The sequence below is a fragment of the Aptenodytes patagonicus genome, chromosome Z (assembly GCF_965638725.1).
Source record: "Aptenodytes patagonicus chromosome Z, bAptPat1.pri.cur, whole genome shotgun sequence".
Taxonomy (NCBI): Eukaryota; Metazoa; Chordata; class Aves; order Sphenisciformes; family Spheniscidae; genus Aptenodytes; species Aptenodytes patagonicus.
Genome location: NC_134982.1, coordinates 86,149,511 through 86,164,562, shown reverse-complemented (window position 1 = coordinate 86,164,562; position 15,052 = coordinate 86,149,511). Strand labels below are relative to the sequence as shown.

General features: G+C 36.4%; 1 protein-coding gene across 1 annotated transcript in view; it reads right to left on the bottom strand.

The window, feature by feature from the left end:
• The window catches only part of ADGRV1 (adhesion G protein-coupled receptor V1), a 302,215-nt gene that overhangs the window by 177,244 nt on the left and 109,919 nt on the right, over positions 1-15,052 (bottom strand). Inside the window, exons 61-74 of the mRNA XM_076361800.1 lie at positions 14,428-14,551; positions 13,113-13,251; positions 12,789-12,974; positions 12,224-12,456; positions 11,585-11,733; positions 11,284-11,485; positions 10,567-10,786; positions 9,203-9,442; positions 7,505-7,654; positions 6,182-6,655; positions 5,264-5,407; positions 3,852-4,023; positions 3,329-3,464; positions 860-1,707 (exon numbers count right to left, since the gene is read on the bottom strand). Of these exons, the coding sequence (XP_076217915.1) occupies positions 860-1,707; positions 3,329-3,464; positions 3,852-4,023; positions 5,264-5,407; positions 6,182-6,655; positions 7,505-7,654; positions 9,203-9,442; positions 10,567-10,786; positions 11,284-11,485; positions 11,585-11,733; positions 12,224-12,456; positions 12,789-12,974; positions 13,113-13,251; positions 14,428-14,551 (3,417 nt within the window). The remainder of the gene's footprint in view (positions 1-859; positions 1,708-3,328; positions 3,465-3,851; positions 4,024-5,263; positions 5,408-6,181; positions 6,656-7,504; positions 7,655-9,202; positions 9,443-10,566; positions 10,787-11,283; positions 11,486-11,584; positions 11,734-12,223; positions 12,457-12,788; positions 12,975-13,112; positions 13,252-14,427; positions 14,552-15,052) is intronic.

Genomic DNA, 15,052 nt, shown 5'->3' with positions numbered 1-15,052 from the left:
TGCACGGTGAATTCTAGAGATGGTGCACATGAAGGGAATGTGTTTTATACGATCTGTTCTTGCATATATAATGTTGGTTGCTCCATACACTCATCCACCAGCAGAGTTTAATCCTGGTTCCCAATATCTACCTTGTATTGTTAAGACTATCTAAATACACAAAACTTCCAGTAAATGTTAGACCTTACAGATAATTTTCTTGATTAGCCTAAACTGTTCCAGTTCCCAACTTGTTTCTAAAACTTAATCTATATTGCAGTTAAACTTGGTTTATATTCAATTGATAAATCTGATAGATATCTAAAAGCTAAAGGGAAATTGGAGCTCTGACATCACTTTCTCACAGTAGTGTGTGGTAACTGAAAGAAAAATTCTTCCCTGATGCCTATGTAAGCCCATTCCTATCCTCCCCCCCCAGAATCAGAGGATGACTAAACTGTAGATATGAATTGCATAGTATCAAAGAATGAAAACAGAAACTGTTTTTTATACTTCATAGAAATGCCATACAATGTAAAAGTGTATGGCAAAGAAAAACAAAAAAGCCTGCACTGCTACTACACATGAAAGAAAAACACTCAAGCTTAGCCTTTCCCCTCATGAAGTATAACAGGACAAGAACAGAGATAAGCAGCATCTCTAAATGTATTTTGAGCTACATTGCTAAGGGATGCATGGTGGACTTGGTGCATTAGGTGCTTTCTCTGATCTGGAAAACTCAAGATTTGGGAATAGAATACCCTGCTTATTATCAAATAGAATTCCAATCTTTATACGAAAATTGCTATGAGAACATAGAGTTATTTACAGTTATTTAATTCAAATGTATTTACTAATTTTCTGAGGGAAAAAATATTACCTGCAATAATTACTGTTGCAAAAGCAGTGAATCCATATTCATCCTTCCCTTCCACAATCTGAGCTCCACATTCAGGATCTGAGAGGAAAACGTAAAACAATTCCTGTCCTTCAGGCTCATCATCATCAAAAATTTTTATGGACAACTTGCTTTCTCTTTCTCCGTCCAGCAAAGTCAGAGAGACTGACTGTTCCTCAAAATCTTCTCCTTCCATTGCCCATGTGAAGTTTGATTTTCCATAAACATTTCCAAAAGGATATGAAACTACGCCACTCTGTGCACTCACTCCCCCAAAGGTTTTAACAGTTACTTCAATATCACCAGTTAAACCCTTGGTCCTTCTGATATGAAGTATCACTGTGTTGGGGGTACTGTTGTTTGCATCTTCTTCAACGTAAATAAACTCTGGCCCCAAACTTAGTATTCCATGAAGAATATCATTAGCCAGGATATTAACTGTTGCAACACTGAAGGCTGGATTCAGACGTGGACTCCAGTCAGGATTCACAGGTTGAACATCCAAAATTTCCACAGCAGTCAAATTTACAAAAAACAATTCCTCCATTTCAGACACAGTGTCATCAGTTATTGATATTTCTATCACAGCATTTATCTGAAAACGTAAAAACATAAGCTCTCCATTGTAGATGGGTATAAAGTCCTCTAGTGGTTTGGCACTTCCTGGAACGGTCTGATATGTCAATTTAGTGAGATTACTTTGAAAACCAAACAATCTTTGGACATGTAGTGTGACTGCCTGAACATCTTCTTCAACTGAAACAGATCTTGAGTTAAGAGCAAACTGGAAGATCCCCATTGGCTCAATTTCAGCTATCCTAAATCCTGACCTGAAACAGAAAAGATATCAAAGCGGAGTGAGGAAGTATGAAATATGAAAAGTAAAACACCCAAGCAGAATAATTTCCAGTGAACAGTCAATGATGGCTGTAAGAAAGTGGGTAAAATAATGCGTAAGAGCAGAGGGAAGAAATAGCAACCATACAAGGCAAGATGTAAAGAGCTTCCCTGAAAAATATTTTTGGAATGATTGAGCAGGCCTCCACAGGCTTAATGCATCCTGAGTCAGCACAGGATACAGAGTAAAGGATAAATAAAATAAGGTCTTCCTGAGAAAATGGAGAGGCAAGGAAAGTATGATGTCTTCCTACTGTGGACACAGTGCAGGGAGATATATTACAATACAGTCACTCAGACTAATACCAGTTTTAACCGTGAAACAAACTTCCTGTTCCAAGGGAAAACTGTGGAGGAGATGGATGCCAGCAGATCTACAGTTTTAGCCAGAAAGCTAGAAAAGGAAGAAGGTTATTTTAAAACTTACACTGGGGCTTTGAAATACTAACTGTCCCCTCACAATATTACTCATAGCAATTTTTTCCAGATCTGAGCCCTATTATCAATATCAATTTAAGCTCTACTATGTTCATATTACATATATCCCTTTCTTATTAGAAAATAAGCATAGAGACTAAGACTTTTTGCTAAACCTTGGGTCTTACACTTATCCCTATATCTGACCCATTATTCAGTGCTAGAGGCTACCAAATGGCACTACCATTACAGCGAGCAATTTAAGTTAACAAACTAGACCCTTTCCAAGGCAGAGAGAGTCAAAAACTCTCCAAAGTAATTGTCAGCTTTACCCACTGTGGGATGTAGTCTTAAGTTTTCTAGGAAAGGTCATCCTCGTATACTCCAGGTATTTGACTCGCACGGTAAATAGGTGCTCTGAGGACACCGGTCCACAGGACAGACAAGCCTGGGAGAAAGTGTCAATCTCAGGATTTTAGCCATCCAGTTCATTCCTTACTTCCTTCAGATTTGCCAGTGTAATTGTAATACAGTGAAGCCAATACCTTTCTCCATACACAGTGTTACTCTATGTCCATTCTTTTTATAGCACTTTTAGCTATCAATGAGTAAGGAAGAATGAAAAGAAAATAGTTGAGATGGAAAACTACATTAAATGTAATGTTTTTGGCTTTAAGAATAAAAAGGGGTTTTTATATAAATTAGGTATTTTTGGAGCATTTCTTGTTTCATTTTATTTATTTTAAGTAATGTTTGTTATCTACGATCTTCTAAATATGGATTTTTAGGGACACTAATGAAAACTGTTACAGTTGCTTTCGTTCTTCAGCTTCCTGGCTAAAACTGTTGATCTTGGTTTTTCATTTTCTTAACTGTCTCCATGACTCTAGACACATTCTAGGCACCTTGGATCCCAGTGATGTGAAATAGACTGGAATTGGAGAAAAGCCTCAGTTCTGATCAGGTCAGATCTGCAGTACTGACACTTGTTTCCACCTAAGACAACACACACAAATTTATCAAAGAAGGCACTAGAACTTGCTAGGATTGTAGGGATTTGTATAAGGTGTATGCCTGTACACAGGTCATAATTCTTACAGCATCTGTATGACTCAAAAGTATAAGTAATATCCTTACCTCAGGCGAGCCCCACCAGACACATTGCTGTGCACTGCTGTTAAAGTGATGGCAAATGACTCATGTTTATTTAGGCTTGGAGTAGCCTGAAATGAAATTACTTTACTTTGCTCACCAGAGGAAAATACAACAGTACCTGAAAGAAAAGAGAGAGCGAGAGAGAGCACAAGTCAAAATCACTAAATAGGAATCCTCTTCTTACCTGGGAACGTGCTGAGACAGGGATGGTAATCACAATCCCACTCCATTTAGGAAGAAGAAATCTGCATGATAAGGTCTTTCCTATATAAAGCTGTCCTTCAGGGGCATGGCATTGTGCTTACCTCCCAGACATCTATCTATGAAGCTTAGTTCTTTTTTTGCTCATAAAATAAACATATCCCTTACAGATAAAAATCAGACCATACAATTTCCTTCTAATGAATCTTCATTAATAGAGGAAGCACGTAGAGGTACAAACAACTAAAAAGTGGTATCATCACTTATGCAACTTTCACAGCTGCTTCCTCAGACAAGTACTTACCAAATGGAGGAGTAATATTGCCTGGCTGAGCAAAGTCAGTGATTAGGTCTGGTGGGTATCCTGAAATCCAGCTAACTATTACAGAGCCATAAACTCCTTTTCTGGTTACGACAGCCTGGCCTGTCCCTGCTACAATGTCTGTAAGTCGTACAATCACAGATTCAAAGCCAACCTGTGGAAACATAGTAGATTTTGTTATAGAAAATGGAATAAAAATGGGCAATAATGTATGTGAAAGCATACTGTATTTTGTAAAATAGGCATTTTACAATAATTATGCATGCATATAGATGTATGTATGTATGTGTGTGTGTATATATATACACGCATGTGTGGATATATATACATACTTCCTTCACAACTCTTTAATAATACTTCTAAATCTTGGATTTCTGAGAATTGGATCTCAGGGAAAGGAACCATTATAACTGACATTTCAGTACTGAAAACACTGAATATAGCATTCTGTGTCTGTTGTTTAAAAGAAGAACAAACCAACCTGTCCTTAATGCTCACAGGCAGTAGCTGTAGTACTATATATATATACACAAAGGTCTAAAATAAATTAATTGTTTATCCAGTGAAAAGTAAGTTGTTGCCACATGACATCGTTCACAAAATTATTCTTGCTAGTATGATCTACTTTTCTTTTTCTTTGAGCAGCAAATGAGACTGAAAGGATAATTCACACATTCTAAAAGCAGTGATAAATGGATATATGCTAGTAAACAATGTTTACAGAAAGGCCATATAAGTTCAATTACAAATTAAAAGACAGGACAGTGCTTCAAGACAATTAAAATCATTAAATAAAAGCTTCAATAAAATTTGAGAAAAATTCAGCATGCTATTGCCTTTGCCTGACATACCAAAAGGGAACCGTAGCACATATACCATATCAGAATAAGCAAATTCTCTTTTCTCACTCTCATACAAAGTAGACAAATGGAAAACTTCCCACTCAGTGATTAGCCAAATACACTGCCAAGTGCATTAAAACCCAGCATGACCTCCATCTCTTTTTGCACATAACACTGCATACGTGCTGTTACCTACTTTGGGGTTGCTATACTTAAAGGAATAACATTGTCCAGAATTATTTTCCTTTAAGTCTCAGAACTTCCATTTCATGTAAAGGAAAGTATAAATTAACCACAATATTTACACTATTTACATTTTATAGATGAAGAAACGTTTTGAGTCTGTATTAACACATTTCTATGAGAATTTGTATCAGAGAAAAGATAATATACAGTACAAGTAATAACTGGAAAAGTCTTGTCAGTCATTAAATTGGTTGCAATGATGAAAACTTCAGGGAGCCAACTGAGTTCTTATAGCAGCTATCTTTTGTAATGAAGTGTCACCTTCCTTCTGCGGTAGAAATGTTACACTGCAGCCAGTCTACTGACCTGTGAATTGGCAGCTTCCTCAGGAATAAGCAGAACAGCTGACTTTGCTTTTCCTAATATTGTAGGCACATCCTTGGCACTTCCCCTAACCAGGCTTACATTAATCAGTTCCAGAGTAAAATTCAAGCCCAGTAAAACAAATGCCTTTGAGAGAGAGAATTTAATTAAAAAGATAGAAATTTAATTCCACTAAAAACATTATATCCACCAGTTCAAAGAAATAAGTAGCAGAACAATCTGCAGATTTTGTTCTACTTGCATACAAAAAGCAATGTTTTCAAGACAAATGTTTTGGTTTTTATGTTTCTGAAAAGAAATACAGCTACAACATCAATATTGTGAATGTGATTTACCAGCAGTTTGTTGGAATATGAGTATGTAGAGCAACTATTGCCATTTTAATAAATTGCATCTAACACAGTGGGCCTCAAATTGATTTTAATCCTTAGGATTAAAATGATGTAAAATGGATGTAATAGGATGTAAGTGTGGATGTAAGACTGTAATAATAGTGACAACCACCAACCAGGGAACACAGAGAACTGAATCTGCTGTTTCATGAGTCAGCACTAACAGATCACCTTTTACAATCCAAAAGGGAAACTTGAGAAAATACTTGCATACATATAATAACAAAATATTGAACTGATAATAACACAGAGCAATGACGGAAGGAAAAACTGAATATTTGAACACATGCATAGCAGTGATTTTGCAATTATTATCTGAAAATATGATATTTAAACCCATTTCTATTCCATAAATAGGAAATTGACAATACTAAAACTCTCTTTTCTGGGGCTACTTCTTCACAGTGGCTACTATTGAGAGTTTAGTATCTTATCCTAGCACATTTGTATTGTGATGAACACAAATGCAAACAATAGATATCATAGGAACTAAAAGGATAATACAGACCTGGCTGCTTATTGGCACTCTTTTCACTCCAAAGCTGGCACCATCTTTTACTGTGAGGTATCCCACCTCATTCTGAGGTGCAATTAGCGCTTCTTCATGATGAGACAAGATACGGTACTCAACGATCACTTGTCCAAATGCCCCAGCATGCCGAGTTACATTAATCTGAACATACCGATCCAGGTTTCTCTCTACTAATACTGACTGCTGATCAGAATACAGGGCAAACACTCCATGCGGATCATCATTTGCAAAAACATTGATCTTTGAAATTCTTTTCTCTTGGTCTAAATCTGCTCCACCTTCTACTGAAATCAGCTGTACCATATAGTTTTCATCCAGTTCTGGAACATCATCAGGTAACAGGTAGACAATTATCTCAGCTGTACTCTGCTGGTCAGCAATGACAACAGACCCCTCTGTCCTGAGAAAGTCACCTGTGATGTCAGATTCACTACGTATTTCCCAGTAAACCTGAAATGAGTTCAGAAAATGCACAAAACAAAAGAAGGCAAAATTACGCACAGAGTCAGAAACTTTCATATTCAGGATTCAGTGTAGATAGGATATGGAACAGATTGGTTTTAAGCAGGGAAAATAGAAATTGGTTTAGGTATGCATAGAAAGAGGCACACAAACTATCTTACAAAAGGAGGGTGTGTTGTTCCTCTAACAGTACTATGAATGTAAAAATTTCCTTTGTATATCTTCAGAAGATTTATTTAAAACTATATGGAATCTCTAAGCCATTAAAAAAAAATATTTCTGTTTTTACACCAAGGCATCCTTGCTGTTTTTCCTCTTTCCAAGATTCCTCATGTCAGAAAGGGGTGAAGAATTCTCATTAAACACAGCACATGCTTTTATTAATTGATTTTTTTTAATTTAAACAAGTAACTGTTAAAATGCTGAGTTCTAAACAACTTTAAGTAAAAAATAATGTGATGGTTCAAAATAGTCTGATTCTTACCTTTAAGTATGCCTGGAAAAAAGCAAATTGTGATGATCTCAAAGAAAGCTTATAATGTAAATATGCTCTGTCCTGTTCTCCCATCAAAAGCACAGGGGGAGAGGGAGAGAGAAAGAGAGAAGCACTGTGGTACTGTTTTTCCTATTTTTCCCTGACCAGAGGAGACTGAATCTGACTCTCCAAACCACAAGTACTAGGGATGAGCCCTTGCTAAATTCAGTCTAAAAGGCAACATTTCAAAAATGAATTTGAGAAACAAGCAATTGAAAGGCTCAGAAAAAAATATTCCTCCATACGTTGATACTGGGGATGATTTCAGATTATACTGTTTATTAGGAAAAGAGTGGGAATACCGTTATGTTTCCCAGAGTGCCTTGAATTCGTCTGACAAACAGTGTAATACTTTGTGGCCCTTCCACTGCTGAGGGTTCTGTATAGTTATTCTCAGTTAATGATTCAGGAGCAAACTGTACAATTCCATTGGGATCACCAAACTTCTGTATCTGTAAAAAAATCATAAATGTAGAGTGTGTTATATTCTTGTTCAAATCATTGAGATTTTCATTGCTAGATGCTACAGGGCACATATCTATTAGTTCTTCCTACCGAGTTTTCTCCTCTGAAGAAGATTCAACAGTACATTAGTAGTTAGAACTGAGACTGAGAGAACAAAAGAAACCAACCCAGCAGACAGTACCATCAAGGTATAAGAAGGGAGCGATATCAAGCCCATGTGCACACATACACACAAACGCACAAAAAGCAAGACTGTTATATGAAATCTATGGGTAACTTGCTTCTTTGTGAGAAAATCCTGCAATGATATATAAATAAGGTTAAGCAGGATCTAAATTGAGCAGGAGTCAAAATATGATGTTGCCAATAAATATGGAAAGTTTTCAGGCTTGGATTAATAAAAGCATTATACGTAAACAAATTCAAACAATGACAATGATTTTGTTCATGGAGTTGAGCCTCATTCAGCTTTAAACAACTTGTAAATTATAAATGATCTAAACACATTTCAGAGAGTAAAGTAATTTTGAAAAGGATCTAGAAAACATATCCCATGGATACAAGATACTCAGAGACAGCAGGGAAAGTATGAATGTCCCCTTTTCAGATTTTCAGCACTATCCAAGGAAGAAAAGGACTGAGTTTAATTTTGAATGCTCTGTCTGAATATTCTGCTATTAGAGCAGGAAATGCTCAGACACCTTGGGCTAGTGTTCAGAAACTCTTCTAACATTATCAGTTTGCAAACTCAGCCCTCTGGGATAGAGCTTATCCACATCCACCTGCGAGAATCACTAGCTGCAGCAAGAATTCATGGTGAACTGACTTACAACCGAGTTGTAACACCAGTGCCTACTGAGAAGCCAATTCACTGGCGTGCAGGGCGGAACATTCCAGTCCAAGGAATAAACCTGGGGCCCTGAAGGAGAAATTGAGGAACCTGTGGAAATAGGAGCTAATTCCATCAACACTGTACAGACCAGGAAAAAAGTAAAAATCCAGTTTCTCGCAAAGATTTATTTTTTTGCGGGCTTCTTATAACAGCCTCATAAATATTTCCTTAGTTGCAGTATCCCTAGAGCAATAATTTGTCTTTGACGACTCCCTCTGCCTTCCACAAATTTCTGCATTTCTCTTGCTCTGCAATAGTCAGATTCTCTCCTTTCTTTTATATATGATAGCTGGAGCAGAAGAGGAGGTCAAGAAGGGATGAACAACAAATTGACATTGTCACGGTTTAACCTCAGCTGGCAACTCAGCTTAGAAATGAGGACCCAATCCATGATCTCTCCAAAGAGAACCACAGAAATCTGCAAATAAGAGGGCCAGGTCAGGGCTTATATACCAATTTTTACTGACAGATTCTTTGCCTTTGTTTTTTAAGAAGTGAAGCTGTAACAATGCACCTAAGTACTACAAGGAACAAAAAAGCCAAATGACAAACTATGCAATAGTTATTAATTTTTAAAAGCTTTGCAGGATAAATTCCAAAATCAACAGAGATCTCAGAAGAAAGAAAAGCAATAATGACTTACTACTAGTGTAATGTTGTTTGCCTTAGGATCTATTTCTGTTTCACCTTCCATCAGACTCAGTCTAATAATGAAGATCTCCTGAACTTCAACTTCTTCATGAGGATAGATCTGTAGATTAATAGCTCTCAGACCTCCTTCTCCTTCTCCAAAATAGAATGATCCATTCACAGGGTCACCAATGTCACTATTCAGGGCAGATAAAATCTCTTCTGAATTGGGCCCCAAGATGTCCCAATTAATCTGTGGAAGATATCAGTTTCAGATTTAGAGTGGTGATATATTATAATAGCCTCCCAGAGGGAGAATGACAGAGTACCACAACTGACATAAAAATTCTTGTATCTGGTAACTAGCTATGTTTAAATCTTTGCTGTTAATACAGAATACAAAATATTCATCATTAATTCTATGTGGGAAAATACATAATCCTTTGGAAAAATAAACATGACAAATTACAAATGAAAATTTTGAAGTGTCAGTCAGCCACAATGCCAGTTCATTAAATTCTAGATATTAGTAATAGAAAAGAAGAGAAACTGAGATTTCTTTAGCATGTAACAGGAAACACACAGGCCAGTTTCTATTTCTCTCCCTTTCATGATTTGTTTTGCGAAGCTCCCCAAATGAGTACTCATGACCAAAACCATTCCCTGTGAAGTGTGATATCAAGACAGAAAATGACAAATATTTTCTTAGGAGTCTGCAATAAAAGTTAAAAACTAGAATATTTTCAAAATTTCCCACAAATTAGATTGCTTTTGAGGAGGTCATACTCAGCACTTTAAAATTATTATTTTCACTATTTTAATTGTCTTCCAGTTTTCTCAAATGACTTCTAGAAAAAGTCAAAGACGACCTTGGCAATTTTTATATGAGGGGAGGACGAGCTGATGGCCTTTACTGCCAATTTTCCAGTTATTTGCCAAGACTGTGAAAGGTCCACCTTGTTCATATTTATACCTTCACTTTGTCAGTGGTCTGTACAGAGTGAAAAAAAAAAAATCTAGAAAACTCATAGTAAACAATTTACTGAGAAAAGTTTGACCAGCTTTAGGAAGCAATTCAACTGAACTAAATTAAATTACTGGTGGTGCATTAAATTAACCATATTTTCAATGGAATTAGGAGCTAGTTCAAAACGAAGTACACAAGGCCGTAATAAAAGAAAGAAATCAGGAGGAGAAGGAGACAATTAAAAGGGTAACAACATTTTCTGGTATACTGCAATTTATGTAATTTGTGTTTAATAAAAAGCTGCAATTATCCTATTAGAAATCAGTCACAAAGAAGCTCTTGAAGGAAAATGCAGGAGCTTTTTGACCTAGTCACTGGAAAGCATTCAGTCTTTGACAGCCATGGCCCACCTGTGTCTCCCCTAACAATCTCCCAGTCCTTTCCAGCACTAGGGACACTGCCGTGGGTGTATCAGGATTTGGAAGAATAATTCGACTTTGGTTGAGAAATCGGATGATGCCCTGGGGGGAGTCACTTTTAGCAATAGTGACCTGGCTCACTAGGTGGAGCCCAAGGACTGCTCCACCAGTGGCTCCTGTCAGCTGGATTTCAAATTGCTCTGCAAATTCACTGCATGGAAAAAGAAAAAGAGATTCTGAGATATCTGAGAAAAAAAATCATTAAAACTAGACTTAGTAATGCAATCATGCCTCCAACCGAATCTGTTTGAAGGTATACAGAAGTCATCTCTCTAAGCATACAGGAGAAGATTCCGCCCATTTGCATAGAATGGTGATACCTGAAATAAACATAATGTTCTATTTTCTACTCGTGTTGAACTTAAAAAAAAACCCACAGCAAAATATTTTATTATTCACAGCAGTACTATTAACACCCAAAATTTCTGATAATCTAATAAAAAAAAGAAGTACTTGTTCACATAAAATTTATCAGGAACTATGAAACTCTAATAGCAGCTTCTTTTTTCCCCCTTCAAATTTAGGTGATTTTTCAGCACTGCAGAAATTCATTTTTCAATTCCAATTCTACACACAGGCATACCGCACATGCTAGAAAAGGATTTCTCAGAAGTAAATTAGTGAATAAATATCTAAAAAATTAATTACCTTTCTTCATCATCTATAATAGAGATATAAATAAAAGTCTGGTTCTGGCCATGATAAAAAATGACAGAATTATTATGGATGACATAGTCAACACCATTGGGAAGTGCAGAAATACTTCGAGAAAGAAAATCAGCAGTTACATAGCCATAAGTTCCACGTTTTCTCACAACAGGAATCATGATTAATCCAGCGTCCTCTTCCACTGCAAGAATAATTGAGAAAAAGTTATTTTATTTCAAAATTTATGGCATAGCCACAGACTTATCTTCTAAACTACAGTGAAAACTTAAGGTAAACTTACCCTGTAGAAGGATATACTGTGGATCAAATTCTATGATGCCTTCTGCATTATCACTTTTTGCTATAGTGACTCGTACTGTGGAAATATTTCCTATTATTGGAGGTTGATCCATCTGTAGACCATTTTCTTTCACAGTAAAATCAAATCCACTTACAAGAACATAAAAAAGAAAATTACATAAAAATTTATTGTGAAAGTATTAAGATGCAAGTATGACAATTTGTCAATTACCACAAATACTTTTATTTTCTGACAGTTATCACTGAAGAATTTTTGGTCACACTTTTTCAAACTATTATATATGCAAAATTAGTAGTTTATTCACAGAAATGTGTATCTTTCATTTTTTTTATTTCTCATTTTATCTTCTTATTTGAATTTCATGCAACTTGACAACTGGTATGTAATGTATAGACTTTTAGTTTTAATAAATCTTAATCAGGAAAATCTTTATACTAATGTTAAAAGAATGGGGTTCCCCATACATCCAATTTCTATTATGATTACTATTATAGCTGTCTTATGAAATTTTACAGTAAAATAGCTGAAATCCAGTGGAGACTTCATGCAGGTAGATCAGATTCCAAATACAGTTTGCTCTTCTGCTTGTAATCAATCAACTGGGAATTTTATCTTTACCTTCCTTGCAGTTCCACTTTGGTAATCATCACTGAAAAGTCTTCAGGACCTTCAGGAAAGTCATCATCATGAATTTCAACCAAAATCATTTTACTCTCCTCATGTGGTTCAAACAACAATTCCCTTACTGTGGGAGTGAAATCAATTGCCTCCTCTGCAGTCCCATTTATTATCTGAAAGCAAAGATGCACTTTGCCATAGGATCCCCTGGAACGCACAATAGTGATGTTAACCTGAGGGAAAGAGGACATTTTCTTTAAAAAATGGCTTTGTTTTTCTCTTACAGTTGCCTTTAGGAGACTGTTCTAAAGGCATCTTTTCAATGGTTCTGTTGGGTAACAACAATTTGCTTTAGTAAGTACGGAGTACCTGTAACTCAGCAGGTAGCCTTCTTTCTTAGGCTATTAAAAAACTCCAAAAGCCTCAGACAGCCATTCTGGAGACTGTGCTATGATAAATATAGAATAAATCTTTGATTTTTTTTTTTCCTAAAGTTAAGAATAAATCTAGCAACAATATTGATATCTATCAATATTTTACGTAAGAAGGAATTTTAATCTAATACCCGTTTTTCTTCTTCTGTTGTTTGCAATAGTTCCTGTGAAAATGTAAACTCTCCATACGGAAAATCACTGGCGGCCATGGTAATATTTGCTGTGCGGCTAGATTCATTTATGAGTCCTCCACCACTGATTCCAGTTAGTTGAAACTGGTAGTAATGCTTCTCCTCAGGACGGCTGTCATCTACAGCCTAGGGAGAAGAACCAATGAAAGCGAAAAGGATTTAAACCATTTCCAGGGAGAGAGGTATAGCTAATTTCTAACCAAGATACTAACTAAATAAATGGAAGTACTTGAAACAGCTACTGGTGTAAAATCTCTCATATACCTGTATTAGAACAACTGCTGCAGACTGCCTATCTCGCATTGTCAAGGTCCCCGATGTCTCAATAAATTCTGTGTGATGAGCAGGTGTTATATTCCAATATATTACGATCTCACCAAAAATCCCTGGGCCACGTATAAGGCTGCAGGTAAGAACACAAACACGGATTTTATTTTCTACCTTTAATATTTAATATCCAATCCAGAGGCAGTATATCATATTGTTGTGCAAGAAAGAAATATCAGCACTGTGAAGCTTGAGTTTTAATATACTAAGTCACTATTAAGATCTTTACAATTCCCTCTTCAGAGCAATAACATTTCTGCAGTTCTGTTTTATTTCCCTATGTTGGGAGGCATCTTGAGCTGTATTTTTACTGAGAGATCTTTAAAGTTTCTTTGCATGTATAGCCCAAAGGTGGGGGCTGAAAACTGAGCTCTCTTGGTTCCATTCTGCTTTTCTGGAGATAGACATGCCAAACAGAAGGGAAATGGGACTTAAGGGTAATGTCCAGAGGCAATCTGGGTTTTAAGGCAGAAAGACACTAGAATACTACTACGAGATCGCTTGAGAAATGTTCTGTCTGCCACTTGTCTAAAAACCTAGGGCCTAATCCTACTCATGACATCAGTCTTGGTGAACTAAGTCATGACAAAAATTTGTCTATACCTAACATGCTCTACTACATGATCTACAACTACTGCTGCACAAAGCATCACTTTGTCTTTTGGGCTTCTTAGGGCAACATGAGAAGCTGTTCTGTTGCTTCTATTTGCTTCTATATTTCACCAAGGGAAAGTGTCGTAATCCTTTTTTCCAATACTCTTAGAAGGTATGGTAACATCTTCATTTTCTTCATCCTATTTTCAGTTGACTGAATGCAGTGAAATAATTGCATCTTGTTTCAATTAAAAACCCAGTTCCCACTTAGGTTATGCTAGCCATCATAGCAATATACTGAAATACAATTCAGGCACCAATCCTGAACTGAATCCTGAAAAGCACAAAGCATCTTCAAATGTCATTGATTCCCTTCCCCCCTTCCTTTGATTAGAATCCTCCTTCCTTTAATGCATCAATGTTGTAAATAATTTGAAGACTGAGAGGAATATTTGGAGCTCCCCAGTAATACTGAAAAGACACTTACATACTATATTCTGCCATTCTTTAAAAACAAGCATCTAATTTTAAAAATAGTTCTGATTTTAGAAGTCATAATGAAATGCAGCACTCAAGAAATTCTTGCCAAATGTGGAGTCTCATAGCTTTTGAAACTGAGTTATCGTCCTTCCTTTGGAAAAATGAGTGATGTACCTACCTAATAAGAGCAGTTCCATTATAATTTCCTGAAGGTTCTCCAATCAGAACATGCTTAGATGAATGGGCTATCCCAACCACCCCAGAAGCTCCTTCATCGCCCACAATAGTGATGGTTGCAACACCTATGAAGAGAACAAAAGCTTCTCATGGTAAATGACAACTAACTAATGAGTTAACTTCTGTAAATTTTGTGACATGAGTGGTTAAGCACTGGCTTCCCAGAGAGCCCATGGAATCCCCATCCTAGGAGATATTCAGAATTTGAGTGGACAAGGCATTCAGTAACCTGATCTAATTGTGAAGTCTCCTGTTCCTTGAGCAGGGTTTTCAACCAAATGACCCCCCAGATGGTCCCTTACAGATGAAATTATTCTATGATTTTTACATGTCTGAACCTGGTTTTGGTTTTTGCTTCTTTTTATTAAAGAATTCTTTACGGACAATGTTAACTATCTGAACACAGAAGTCTACACCAATTTAGAATGAAAAATTATGATCTAAAATTCTGATTTCTTCAGACAAGGAAGCAACTTAGGGAAAAAGACTGACAGTCAAAACTGCTACCAACTAGCTGCACACAAAACATGTAAGCACTGCAGACTAAAATAATATGAATAGACTTA